This window comes from Lithobates pipiens, unplaced genomic scaffold, assembly GCF_037356315.1.
Source record: "Lithobates pipiens isolate NorthernLeopardFrog02 unplaced genomic scaffold, aLitPip1_a1.2 Scaffold_8, whole genome shotgun sequence".
Taxonomy (NCBI): domain Eukaryota; kingdom Metazoa; phylum Chordata; class Amphibia; order Anura; family Ranidae; genus Lithobates; species Lithobates pipiens.
The window spans coordinates 477,797,024-477,812,036 of record NW_027507903.1 but is presented as its reverse complement, the minus strand read 5'-3'; the positions used below and the strand labels follow the sequence as shown (position 1 = coordinate 477,812,036).

At 45.1% G+C, this 15,013-nt stretch overlaps 1 protein-coding gene across 2 annotated transcripts in view; it reads right to left on the bottom strand.

Moving 5' to 3' along the window:
• The window catches only part of IRAG2 (inositol 1,4,5-triphosphate receptor associated 2), a 209,410-nt gene that overhangs the window by 73,834 nt on the left and 120,563 nt on the right, over positions 1-15,013 (bottom strand). For both annotated transcript variants that reach the window (XM_077468738.1, XM_077468739.1), the window contains exons 20-22: positions 12,109-12,149; positions 9,732-9,821; positions 9,370-9,469 (exon numbers count right to left, since the gene is read on the bottom strand). In XM_077468738.1, the coding sequence (XP_077324864.1) occupies positions 9,370-9,469; positions 9,732-9,821; positions 12,109-12,149 (231 nt within the window). The remainder of the gene's footprint in view (positions 1-9,369; positions 9,470-9,731; positions 9,822-12,108; positions 12,150-15,013) is intronic.

Sequence of the window (15,013 nt, the reverse complement as noted above, 5' to 3'; positions counted from 1 at the left end):
GTATCTATAGGTAAGCCTAGAATAAGGCTTACCTATAGGTAAAAAAGTATACAGGAAGGTTTACGTCCTCCAATCTAACAGATCCCATTTTGGGACATACAATAAATAATAAATAAAAAATTAGAGCTAAAAGCAAAAAACTTTTTTTTTTCTTTTTTCACCCCCCATTTTGGACAGAGTCGAGAGGGATTAGAACATCTAACCAAAATGAAAAAATGTTGCTTATAGTTCTGCTTTAAAGTGTTTGCTACCCCCCAAAAAAAAAAATATATGGATCCTGTTCCTTTAAAGCACATTATACAGCACAGTGCTTGTGCTATGCAATTTGGCCCTCTGTATCCCCTGAAATACTTGGCTGATCCTGCCCTCCCTGTAAACTGACCATGGTGTATTATGGCTGCTGAGCCCTGACACCATGGTCAGTTTATGTGCCTTCGTCATCCGCAGCCCTTTGTCCTCTCTCTCCCCGGTCTAGAGTAGAGATTTAAACGTGGATGAAACTGGACTTTTTGGGGAAAAAAAAAAATGCCCAAAAGGTCCTATACACACACACACACACACACACACACATACAGATAAAACAATGCCAAGTTTTAAGGCTTTTAAAGACAGGGTCACATTGTTGGGAGGAAATGTTGCTAGGTTCAAGTTAAAGCCTCTCCTCGGCTATCGTTCACAGAACCCACGTACATTGAAGCAGGTTAGTAAGCACACACTGGCTGTTTATTATTGTGCAAATTAAGCATGGATGACAATTTTTTTTGATGACTGGTGAATGAAAAATATGTTTCATACTCTTGGTTAAGCCTTATTGTCAGCAAAAGTGTATTTCCTTTAAAACTATCCTCCTGCGTGATAATGCCCCATGTCTCCCCCAGGGAGAGCCAAGTAATGAAGGGGAAGAGGAAGAAAAGGAGGAAACAATGGAAGTACAAAAGAAGTTCACAGTGAGGGGGCTAGCTGGTTCACTCAAAAGTGTAGAGAGTATGGATAAAAGGAACATATGCAAGGTTATTGTGAAATTTATGAAAAAAAAAAAAGTTACAAAGCAGAGCACCTCAACAGAATTCTTCTTGCAGGCTACCCCTACCAGTTCTATCATTTCCTTCTCCTAATCTACAACACCTGATGGCCCTGCTGGTAACTCCAATGAGGACACTGATGACCCTGCTGGTAATTTCAATGACGACACTGAGGACTAGGGATGAGCTTCGTGTTCGAGTCGAACATACGTTCGACTCGAACATCGGCTGTTCGTCCGTTCGGCGAAGTCCGAACATTTTGGTCCGTTCGCGCCAAATTCGTGTGGCACTCACGGCCCACAATGCACTGCGATGGCGCAGTGCATTGCTGGCTCATGATTGGCCAAGCATGCACTGTGACCCCGCATGCTTGGCCAATCACAGCGCCAGCAGCGAGGAGAGCCATGATTGGCCACAGGCAGGATGCCTGTGGCCAATCATAGCTCAGGCTGTGTAGTGCACGCCCCACACTATATAAGGCCGCCAGCGCAGCGGCCTTGTGTAGTGTGTTGGCGTCTGAAGCAGTGGGTGTTCTGTGTACCTTCAACACAGTACACACCGATCGTTTTTGGCCGATTTTCGATCTTGCTGTTGTGTAGTGGTTGTTGTCTGCATGCCCTGACCGCAGTATACACCGATATATTCACCTCACCTATATAGCTAGTGATCTATCTTTTATAATAGAGCTTGCAGTCAGTAGTGTCAGGAGCTAGTGCGTGCTGTCTGCGTGCTCTGTACATAGTACATACCGCTATATCCACCTACATAGCTGTTCTCTATTTGAGCCCACTTGTCATCTGCAGGAGTTATTGGAAGTTGTGTGTGCCTCCAGCACAGCACAGTATACATCTGTATATACCCCTTTATCTCTGGTGTTCTATAATAAAGGCATCTGCAGGAGTTAGTGGGTGTTGTGTGCCTCTAGCACAATATACACTACCCAACTTCTTTTTTACCCAAATCCCTTCAGGCCATTACCATGTCTGGAAGGCCAGCAAGGAGAGGCAGACAGGCGCGAGCCGATAAAAGAGGGCAAGCAGGCTCTGTGTTTAGAGACAACAGTGCTGGTCGTGGACGCGGTGCATTGTCATCAGCACGTGGCCATGGGACACGCTTGTCCTTTTCGGCAGCTGGACATGTTGAGCCACAACATGCCAACGACTTGGTAGAGTGGATGACCAAGCCCTCTTCATCCTCCTCATCCTCCCTCACCCAGTCTCAGGGTACTAGCAAAGCAGCTGCCAACGCATCGTCTTCCCTCCTCTCAATGTCATCATCAGTGACTCCTTCCCTAGACCCACCACGTCCTCCTGAGGAGTCTCCTGAACTCTTTGAGCACAGTGTTGGGTACATGCTCCAGGAGGATGCCCAGTGTTTTGTAGCCTCTGATGATGACACTCAGCTAGAGGAAGGCAGTAGCGTGAATGCAGAGAGAGGGGATGCTCAAGAAGGACAGCAATCTGGCAGTCATGTTCCACAAGCTGCAGCATACTGCCAGGTTTGCTACAGCGATGAAGAGGGAGGGGATGATGAGGGCACTGACTCCACGTGGGTGCCTGGTAGGAGGAGGAGGAGGAGGAGGAGGAGGAGGAGGAGGAGGAGGAGGAGGAGGAGGAGGAGGAGGAGGAGGAGGAGGAGGAGGAGGAGGCACATGTCCAACGAGGCAGGATGCCCTCCGGGGGCCAGCTTAGGGGGAGCACACTGACTGAATCACACCGCAGAGCCCCGCCTGTGCAGGGCGCTGCCTCTGCACATTATGCTAAAAGTTCTTTGGTGTGGGCCTTTTTTGAGACGAGTGCATCAGATCGCACCGCTGCTATTTGCAACATATGTCTCAAGCGTATCTCGCGTGGCCAAAACATCAGCCGCTTGGGCACCACATGCTTGACCAGACGTATGTTGACCTGCCATGCAGCTCGTTGGCAAGCGTACCTCAAAGACCCACACCAAAGAACAAAGCGGCCCTCTCCTTGCTCCTCATCAGCTGGCATCTCCAACCCCACTAGACCTTCAGTCCTCTCTGAAACCTGCTCTGAGAGGAATGAAGGTGTAGAATTAGGTGTGTCACAGCCAAGTGTTTCCGGGAACTCTGCTAGCGGTACACCCACGTCCGATTATAGCAGGCAAATGTCCCTGCCCCAGCTGCTGGACCGGCGAAAGAAGTTCACTCCCAGCCATCCACATGCCCAGCGGTTGAATGCTAGCTTGGCTAAATTGCTAGCACTTCAACTGCTGCCTTTTCAGTTGGTAGACTCGGCCCCCTTCCGTGAGTTTGTACAGTGTGCGGTTCCTCAGTGGCAGGTCCCCAAACGCCACTTTTTCTCACGGAAGGCAATTCCGGCTCTCTACCGGCATGTGGAAGGCAATGTCCTTGCCTCGCTGGACAGGGCGGTCAGCAGTAAGGTGCATATTACCGCTGACTCATGGTCCAGCAGGCATGGACAGGGACGTTACCTGTCTTTCACGACCCATTGGGTCACTCTTCTGGCAGCTGGGAAGGATGCAGGACAAGGTGCAGTAGTGTTGGAGGTTGTTCCGCCACCACGCCTCCAAAATGCTACTATTGGTTGTGACACACCTCTCTCCTCCACCCCCTCCTCATCTTCCTCCTCCATGGCCTCTTCCAGTGCTCTGTCCTCAGAACCAGCGGTGCTCCGTAGGCGTTCCAGGGGCTATGCAAGTTCGCAGGCAAAACGATGCCATGCCATGCTTGCGCTGGTTTGTTTGGGGGACAGGAGCCACACTGGGGCGGATGTTTTGTCAGCTCTGCAGGGGCAGGCCGAGAGGTGGTTGACGCCACGCCAGCTTAAGCCAGGAATGGTGGTTTGCGACAATGGCACCAACCTCCTCTCCGCCCTCCGACAGGGACAACTGACCCATGTGCCCTGTGTAGCTCACGTCCTTAATCTGGTGGTGCAGCGGTTCTTGGGCAGGTACCCCGGCATACAGGATGTCCTGAAGCAGGCCAGGAAAGTCTGTGTGCATTTCCGACGATCATTTAATGCCTGTGCTCGGCTGGCTGAGCTCCAAAAGGAGTTGAACCTGCCCAAGAACCGCCTTATATGTGACATGCCCACCAGGTGGAACTCAACGTTGGCCATGCTGCAGCGGCTGCACACGCAGCAGAGAGCCATCAATGAGTACCTGTGCGACTACAGCACCAGGACAGGGTCAGGGGAGCTCGGATTTTTCTCCCCACGCCAGTGGGGCATGATCAGGGATGCATGCACTGTCCTGTCACCGTTTGAGGAGGCCACAAGGATGGTGAGCAGTGACAGTGCATGCATCAGTGACACTGTACCTCTTGTCCACCTCTTGGAGCATACGCTGCGTGGAATAATGGACAGGGCACTTGAGGCAGAACAGAGGCAGAAAGAGGAGGACTTCCTTGCCTCTCAAGGCCCCCTTTATCCAGTGTTCCTGCTGTGCCACCCATCACACAGGAAGAGGATGAGGAGGAGGAAGAGGAGGAGGAGGATGATTGTGTCAGCATGGAGGTGGAGGCTGGCACTCAGCATCAGCAGCAGCAGCAGTCTTGTAAGGATGATTTACAGTCCCAAGAAACACGTGGACTTGTACGTGGCTGGGAGGAGGTAGCTGCGGATCATGTTGTCCTTAGTGACCCAGAGGACTCCGGACTGAATGCCTCAGCTAACCTACGCTGCATGGCCTCCCTGATCCTGCAAAGCCTGCGGAAGGATCCTCGTATTCTTCGGATCAAGGAGAGGGACCATTACTGGCTGGCCACTCTCCTTGATCCACGGTACAAGGGTAAGGTTGCCGACCTTATCTTGCCATCGCAGAGGGAGCAGAGGATGAGACATCTCCAGGAGGCCTTGCAGAAAGGTCTGTGCAACGCGTTCCCAGAGACTGGGAGGTTACAAACTCCTGGTCCTGGACAACGTGTTGCTGAGGCATCGGTCAGAAGGAGCGGTGGAGAAGGTGGCCGTCTGACCGATGCTTTCAGACAATTTTTTAGTCCGCAGCCCCAAGGTATGATCGGTTCCAGCATCCATCGCCAGCATCTGATTTACATGGTGCAGGAATACCTAGGGGCAAGGTCAGACTTGGACACCTTTCCCACCGAAAATCCTCTGGCTTACTGGGTCTTGAGGATGGATCACTGGCCAGAGCTTGCACAGTATGCAATTGAGCTACTGGCCTGTCCTGCATCCAGCGTTCTTTCGGAACGCACCTTCAGTGCTGCTGGTGGCTTTGTTACCGATCACAGGGTGCGGCTGTCTACCGAATCAGTTGATCGACTGACCTTCATCAAGATGAATCAGTCTTGGATCACCCACAGCTACCAAGCACCTGAAGCTGATGTAACCGAATAATTTTTTTGGAAATATCACATCCCTTCAAGACTGCCTATGCGGATGCTGAGTGACTGTCCTGTTATGTTGATTGTCTATCCTCTTCCTCCTCCGATGATATGTTGGAAGAACATTTCTGTTTCTGGGTGATGCCATCAGCCCAATTTTTCTGCCCCTGTTTAACAGGGACATGCAATTACAATTCTTGATATAATATTTCACAGGAGGGCCCGTTCCTGTGCCCACCCAGAGTAACTGTGAGGACTTATAGTGTTGTGGCACCAGCACCACAACCACCAAAGGTCAATTTTTCTACCACTGTTCAACAATGGCATGTAATTACAATTCTTTATATAATCGTTCACAGCAGGGCGCTCCAGCGCCCACCAAGAGTCACTTTGAGGGCTTACAATGTTGTGGCAAAACCAACACCCTGTTCCGCCATTTCTGCAGAGCATATAGGGCAGGCCCCTACTTTCAAACATCCAACTTACAAACATCTCCTACTTGCAAACGGAAGGAGACAACAGCAAGTGAGATGAAAAAAGTTGGGACGACAAAACAAATTATACAGGGGTGATAACCCTTCCCTATGTTTTCCAAAAAGCTTAAAAATTTTTTTTTGGACTGGAGCTACACTTTAAAAATGTACCAGTTGAAAATTACAAACAGATTCAACTTAACACAACAAAACTACACAGTCCCTGTCTTGTTTGCACCGCCTGTATACTGCTGTTCTGAGTATATAGGGCCTGGGGGCCACACGCATTTCCCTTTTTTTAATATGGGTACGGGGTTCCCCTTAATATGCGTACAAGACCCAAAGGGGCTGGTAATGGGCAGGGAGGGCTACCCAGGCCATTTTTCTCAATGATTTTCAACCATATTGCAGGAACCAGATATAACATTAAAACCGCAAGCAGCTTTAAATGACGTTATTTCCGTTAAATGTCATTTTGTGCAGGGACTGTTCTAAACATGGGAAACACGTGGCACTTCACAGGCATACTACAGACACCCCCCAGGCACCATATTTAAAGGAATATTTCACTTTTTTTTCCACTTTAATCGTCATTAAAATCAGTGCTCCCGCCAAAACGGCCGTTTTTAAAACTTTTTTTTGCATTGACCCATGTCCCCTGGGGCAGGAGCCAGGTCCCCAAACCCTTTTTAGGACAGTATCTTGCATATTAGCCGTTAAAATTAGCACTTTTAGTTTCGAACGTTCGAGTCCCATAGACTTCAATTGGGTTCTAACGTTCGTACGAATTTGGGGTCCGTTCGAAAGTTCTGGTGCGATCCGAACCGGGGGGTGTTCGGCTCATCCCTACTGAGGACCCTGAAGCACGATCACCCTGTGAAGGATCTGATGACTAAAATGTTCCTCTAAATGTCTACTGTATACGTTTACTTTTTGGGCACTATATATCATTGTATCCTGTACAGTATAGTGTTTGTGTTCTGTAGTTATGCAAATTAAAACATTCTTGCGTTTGCGTTTCATGTTTAGACCTTTTTCAGAATACAGTACAGTAGTTATGAATGCTTAAAATATTGATTATGTGTGGCTCCATGTTTAACGACCTGGTCGCTGTAACGGAACGGCTTTTGCCAGCAACTCCATAGTCCATATAGCGACTTTAATAATTGGTTATAAAAAGTGGCAAGCAAAACAGCCGACATGTTTTGGCAACAGCCTTATTCGTATCCCCAGTTTGTTATGTGGTACTTATGTGGGGGGGTGGTACACTAAAGGTGCATAGGGACCCAGCTGGCAACAGCGGATCCACACCATCTGGTGAGTGTCCATGTGGGGATTTGGAGGATGTTTGAAGTGCAGCACTTTTGACTTGCAAAACACAGCACGTGATCCTTAACTACTTGCCCCCCGCCATACAGCAAAATGACGTTGGCATGTGGTTGTGTTATCCCGACAGTCATATGACATCTTCCAAGATAACAAGCCGCTGTGTGCCCCCCCGGTGGTGCGCATCACAGCGATCGTTGTTGTGGTGCGTCAGTCTGACACACCGCAACACTGATCTAGGTATAGAGTCTGATGGAGACTCTTTACCACATGATCACCCGTGTCCAATCACGGCTGATTACAGTGTAATTAGGAAGAGCCGTTGATTGGCTTTTCCTCACTCGCGAGTAATTGAGAACTGGTCGGCTGCTCCTCTGACCGGGGGGGGGGGGGTGCTGATCATCAGCGCAGCCCCCCACTGGACCACCAGGGATGCCCACTAGTCACCATGGCCACCAGGTATAACAATCAGTGCCCACAATGGATGCCTGCCAATCAGTGATGCCCATAAGTGCCCATCTGTTGCCACCCATCATTGCCCACCACCTAACAGTGCCACCTCATCAGTGCCCATCAGTGTAGCCCCATCAGTGAAAGTGAAAACTTATTTACAAAGTTTGGCAACAGGGAAAATGTCAACATTTTTGGTCGTTTTTTAAATTTGTTTAGCAGAAAATAAAAATCCCAGAGGTGATCAAATACCACCGAAAGAAAGATCTATTTGTGGGAACAAAATTATTACAATTTAGTTTGGGTACAGTGTTGCACAACTGCGCAATTGTTATTCAAAGTGCGACAGCACTGAAAGTTGAAAATTGGCCTGGGCAGGAAGGTGTAGAAGTGCCCTGTATAGAAGTGGTTAAAACTAACACCAACATTGTTCACAATGGGAACACCAGTGGACTAGGAGGGGGCTGAGAGGGCCCCCCACATAGCAAATTTTGTCCAGTTCACCAGCAAGCTGCCAAAAACTATCCAAACTTAAGGGAAAATGCCCCCCTTAGCTGCCACGAGAACAGGTATCCCAAATGGGATATTTAACCTCTATTCCCGTTTTGATAAAAACTTGAAATGTTAGATTTCACCTCCTTAAGGGTACCCATCTTTTAATGAGTACATGGTAAAAAGATCAGTCAAGCGGTCAGCCCCCTCACCACTTATCCAAAACTGAAAAAAGTTTTGGTTTTAGATACGCAGGACATGCGACCCGCATTTTGGGAGGTTGACTGGGAATGCTAGAACTCAATTGTCTGTATGAAACAGTTGTTCCAGCACTGGAATCTGATACCTTACCTCTGCTGGCCACAGCAAGTGCCATATTTCAAATGGCAATTTGTGTTTATTGTATGCACAGGTTCTTCTTGCTATTTGCTTTGGAAATCCCTATCTCAAGGCAAGTCTAGCAGACAGGATCTGACAGATTGAAAACAATAGCAACCTTGCATTTGTTTCTCTCCATCATTTATCTCAGCATACACTATGGGAAAAGCCTGTGGACATCTGATCACAACTACTATATGGCCCAAAGTATATGGACATCCCTCCAAATGAAGAAGTTAACATGTCTTCACTGAAGGATACTGTTAATACTAGAGCATACAAAGACTTTTTTAAACAATTGTGCTCCTCCAGCCTTGTGGTAACGGTTTGGGAAAGGTCCTTTTGCTGTTCCAGCACTACTTTGCTGGTGTACAAATCCAGCTCCATAAAGACATTGTGTGACTAGTTTAGTTTGAAGAAATGAGTGTGGCCTTCAAAGAACTCTGAGCTCAACCCTACTGAACATCTTTAGATTCTTTTGAATTTGAACATGGATTGTGAGGCAGATGTTATTTTCCAACATCTGTACCTGACCTCACAAATTGACACAAATTACCACAGATACTCCAAACTCTTGTGGAAAGCCTTACGTTTATAGCCATATTGATATTAAGCAATTTTAAATGTCCATGGTTTCAGAATGGGTTGTCCAAGAAACTCATAGGTGTAATGGTCAAGGTGTCCAGACTTCTGCCATATAGTGTAGAACTGCAATTTGGTAATGCCAACATGGGCTCTGAAGACTCCCATATCATGCAAGTTTTAATGACTGGTCCACTTTAGTTTGCAACTGCACCACAGCAAGAATGAGTACAGCATATGTATAATACAAACATTTCCAGCCAGACTAAACCCCAAATCCTACATTCTCCTAACAGAAAGCAATGAATCATCGTACTATTACCTAATAATGGCGAGAATTCATGTAGATCTGCACTGGTCTTGTGAGGTCCAGATAACCGCGCGGCTTCTTGGTGACCAATCCCCTCGCAGATGTAACTTCTCTGTATAGAAAGAGAAAAATGTTTGTACATTGACAAATATTTATTCCTCCTTCACTGTGGGCAGTCTCACTCCCCTTTCAGTTATCTGATCCCATCCCAGCTGCTCCTGGCTGTGCAAGTTACCAATCGCCTCTGAACCACACCGGATCATCTGCAGAGACTCATTTACTGAACATTTGACAGCAGCGAGAACTCTGTTTATATATGGTGAAAGCAAAGACCGTGCGCAGCACTAGTCAGAGATCCATCAAGCTGCACCCACCTTCTCTTCGCCATGTATTGGTGGCTGTTCAGTTGCTGTGTTCAGAATCGAAGCATCCTCCAGGGACTCCGAAAGTGTTTCATCAGCGCACTGCAAACAAACAAAAAATATTTTGCTGCAGAATCCTACCTTTTGTTATTCTAAAGAAATCCCTGTGGGTTTCTCTGTGCCCATGGGCACAGTGAGTGGTTTCATAATTATCAACCAGCTGCTGCATCTGCAAAACTGAGGAAAATGGGAGGGTCTGCATCCCTTTAGATGCCATTTCCTATTGGGAGCATCTCACCAAAAATTACATTTTTTGTTGCAGGGGATGCCTGACATCTGATTTGTACGTCACAGAAATATGTAGAGCTGCGTATCATCCATCCCTAATCAGCCATGGGCATGCAACCCTTTACCAGAATCTAGACAATGCCCGATGTGCTTATTCCAAACTAGTTTCACTCTATTTCTATGTACAAAGGATATTTAAAAAATCCACACACACTCCTGTTAAAATGTCAGGTTTCTGAGATGTAAAAAAAATTAGACAAAGATAAATAATTTCAGAACCTTTTCCGTCTTATTCCTTGACCTATAAACTGTAAAAACTCAATTGAAAAAAACAAACTGAAATTTTAGGGTGGGAGTAAAAATAAAAAACATAATATGGTTGCATAAGTGTGTACACCCTCTTATAACTGGGGATTTAATTGTGTTTACAATTATGCAATCACATTCAAACTCATGTTAAATATACACCTGTCATCAAAGTGCCTCTGATTAACCCCAAATAAAGTTCAGCTGTTCTAGTAGGTCTTTCCTGACATTTTCTTACTCAAATCCTCCAGCAAAAACCATGGTCTGCAGAGATCTTACAAAGCCCCAGAGGGATCTCATTGTTAAACGGTATCAGTCAGGAAAAGGGTACAAAATAATTTCCAAGGCATTAGCTATACCATAATACACAGTGAATACAGTCATCAAGTGAAAAAAACTTTGTACAACAGTGACATTACCAAGAACTGGACAGCCCTCCATAATTGATGAAAAGACGAGAAGAAAACTGGTCAGGGTGGCTGCCAAGAGGCCTACAGCAACATTAAAGGAGCGGTAAACAATATCTGGCAAGTACTGGCTGTGTGGTACATATGACAACAATCTCTCGTATTCTTCATATATCTGGGCTATGGGGTAGAGTGGCAAGACAGAAGCCTTTCCTTACCAAGAAAAACATCTAAAACGTGTCTAAATTTTGCAAAAACACATCTGAAGTCTCCCAAAAGCATGTGGGAAAATGTGTTATGGTCTGATGAAACCAAGGTTGAACTTTTTGGCCATAATTCTAAAAGATGTTTGGCGCAAAAACACTGCATATCGCCAAAAGAACACCATACCCACAGTGAAGCATGGTGGTGGCAGCATCATACTTTGGGGCAGTTTCAGCTGGAACAGGGGTCTTAGTCAAGGTAGAGGGAATCATTTAAAATGCCAAATACCAGTCAATATTGGCACAAAACCTTCAGGCTTCTGCAAGAAAGCCAAAAAGTTTAACGTTTTGGAATGGTCCAGCCAAAGCCCAAACCTGAATCAGATTGAAAATCTCAGGGTTGATCTGAAGAGGGCTGTGCACAGGAGATGCCCACACAATCAGACAGATGGAGTGTTTTTGCAAAGAAGAGTCAGCAAATATTGCCAAGTCAAGATGTACCATGCTGATAGACTCATACCCAAAAAAGACGGAGTGCTGTAATAAAATCAAAAAGGTGCATCAACAAAGTGAGTTTAAGGGTGTGCACACTTATGCAACCATATTTATTTTTTACCTTCCGCCACCTAAAAGATTTCAGTTTGTTCTTCAACTGAGTTGTACAGTTTATAGGTTGCATTAAAAAGGTGGAAAAAAGTTCTGAAATGATTTACCTTGGTCTCTTTTTTACATCACAGAAACCCGACATTCATTGTATAAGCAAAGCCTATGGCCAACTGAAGTGTTTTGTGGGCTTGTCAGCCTGCAGCAAAAGTGTTGCTACCGGTATCTGCTCTACAAGCAAGAACCTTTGCAGCATACTCACAAAATGAATCTACTGTACACCATGAGATATGATGCAAACATGCAAAAAAAAAAAAAAAAAAAAAAAAATTGATTTTTGGCTTACATATGCTTTAAAAATAACCTGGCTCCCTGCCCTAATAAAAATATTACAGTGGCCTGTAAGAGCACTTTTATTAGACAGGGGTGGCAGTTGGAAAGTCTTTAATCGTGGCATCAGCCCAACAGGTACTTTAAGGTGCCTTTAGACAAGACTTTCTATTTTAATATAGATTCATTTAAAGGACTGATATGGTTCATCAGAACCCACAAACATTCAAATTCTTATCACTAGCAATTTACCTGATATTTCAGCAGTCTTCCTTCCAGTAAACTGATCGCATCTGCAAAAATTGGGGAAACAAATAGATTTTAGTTTCTTGTATTGTTTGCCCCTCACTGTACTGAATGCTTACAAAAATGTCTTTATCCAAGTATCTGTCCTACAAACCAAGCCTACAAGACTCATCATCCATGTGCCTGTCTGGAAGGAAGGGATACATTCCTTGTGGCTGAATCCGAGAAAACCAGGTTATGGTGGCCCCAATAACACAAAGACTCTTCTAAAGCCTACTGTGTGAGAAAGCCTGGCAATTTTCTTTAGACCAGTGTTGGTGAGAGTATAAGGACTTTTTTTTTCTAAACCCCCTGTATAAACAAGTCACCCCCCCCCAAACCACCTGTTTTTTCTGCCCCCCAACCGCAAGTATCATGGGTATAGAAAATAATCCCCCCCTTTAAAATAAAAACATTTTCTTGCTTTGCAGCCTGAAAACGAAGAAGTTTTTGTTTTATCCAGCTTTATTTACTCAGTGCAACCCCCTCAATCAGGTGTCCCCTCAATGGCACACAAAGCTATTTTACTTTCAAATGTACTCATTTTGATTAGCTAAGCGTGAAAATAGCTTTCCTGGAGCATTTCAGTCCCTGATGGAGCAACTGAAGCCAAGAATGAATTATGGACAGAAAGGCACAGTCAAAAGATCTCCAGGATAAAGTTGTGGACAGGCACAAGTCAGGAGATGAACACTTTTTTTTAAAGGCTTCATCAATTCCTTGAAGCACAGTGAATTAAGAAGTTGAAGTTATTTGGTACAACTCAGACCCTCCCTGGATCAGGACATCAGTGTCCTCCTGGCTCTTTAATCCAGGTTGTAGCGGTCAGAGAGGCTACCTGGAGGCCTACAGGAAATCTGAAGCAGTTGCTGGAATTTAGAACAAAGAGTGGTCATTGTGTGCATGTAACAATAATCACAAATACTCCACAAATAAGGCTTGTATGAGAGGGTTGCAAGAAAAGTCACTCCTCAAGAAAGACCACATGCAGTAAAGACTGAGCTTTGCCAAAATGCACTTTGAAGATTCTGAGGCCACATGGAAGAAGGCGTTATGGTCAGATGAGACTAAAATGTAGTTGTTTGGCCTCAACACTAAACGATATGTCTGGTGGAAATCCAAAACTGCTCCCCAAACACCATTCCTACAGTAAAGCAGTGTTAACCACTTGTAGCCCTGCTCACACTGCTATACTGCAGCAGGTCAGCTCTCCTGCGTGAACGGATGTACCTGTAGGTCAGTCCGAAAGAGCAGGATAGTGGGCACTTGGCATACACCGCGGGTCTGGCGGACATTGAGTCGGGTGGCAAGTGATCAAGGAGAGGCAGAATGAGGGAATTGTAAACTATGCATTTCCCTGTTCTGCCTAGTGACATGACAGGGATCTACTGTTCCCAGTGATTGAGTCAGGTTTGTCCACCACAATGTTGCAAATCGCATATCCCCGCCATTACCAGTAAAAACAATAAATAAAAAGAGTCTCTAAACCTATCCCGTAGTTTGTGGACGTGTTAACTTTTGCGCAAACCAAATCAATATACAACTATTCCTTTATTTTTTTAACCAAAAACTGATGACTAAATTTGTTTTTTTTATATATAATATTTTGGGATATGCATTATAGCAGAAAGAAAAAAAAACGCTTTCTTCAAAACTGTCTTTTTTTGTTTATATCGCAAAAAATAACCACCGAGGTGATCATATATCACCAAAAGAAAGCTCTTTGTGGGAAAAAAGAAAAGAACAATTTGTTTGGTTACAGCATCACCTGACTGCGCAATTGTCAGTTAAAGTGACGCAGTGCAATATTGCAAAAAATGCTCTGGTCATTAAGGGGGGGAAATCCTTCCAGGGCAGAATAGTTAATTTCGTTGAATAAAATATTAATATAAAATTATTATTTTAGTTGACTAAAATACAACTAAAACACAAACAATTGAGAGGACTAAAATATGATTAAAAGGGCATTTTAGTCAAGACTATGACCAAAACTAAACTGAAATTTGAGGTCAAAATTAACCCTGCCCTACCACAGAATAGGTACGGGCCATCTACTAAGCTGCTAAAAGGAAAAAAAAAAAAAAGATAGCTTTTTCCCCCCTTTTGTTGGTAATATATTCAGGTAATATGTGCAATGGCATTACAGCCAATAGAGTTTACAGTTTTTTGTTTTTGTACATTTTAAAGTTTTACTTCTGCTTCTCAAAAAGCAATACTTTTTATATATCGCAACAGCTAAATCTTACATAGTAAGGTTGCATTAAGACACCAGTCCAGCCTGAGTGAATGTCTACAATTGTCCCTATGCTCATCTATTATATCATTATTTAAAAAAGGTACCCATATAGCGGTGTCAATTTACACAGAGCTCCACACATACATTGCACACTCACATCCGTCCCTACCCTCAAGGGGCCCACAATTCAAGGTCCCCAACTCACATTCATATACTGGGGCAAATTTTGGACAGAAGCCAATTAACCTACCTGCATGGAGTGTGGGAGGAAACTGGGGTACCCAGAGAAAACCCACACAGGCACAGAGAGAACATGAAAAACTCCAGGCAGGTAATGTGGTTGGGATTCAAAAAAAAACAACCCTTTTTACTGCTAGTCAAGACTGCTACCCACTAGACCACTGTGCCTGTAGTGCATGTTCAAACCTTAAGAAGACATTGCTGGAAGACGCAGCAGAGGAGCCGCATACTACGGAGATTATCTTCCTGGTTACCACAGTAGTGTGTGGCCCGGTATGGAGACCATCGCCTTGTAGTCTGCCACAGTAAAGGACCCCCCTGGTGGTTGGAGACGAGGAGTGGAGGGGGCTAGCTTTTCTCTGATGTGCTTGTTTTTCTTTTTTGAGGTGAGAGTTC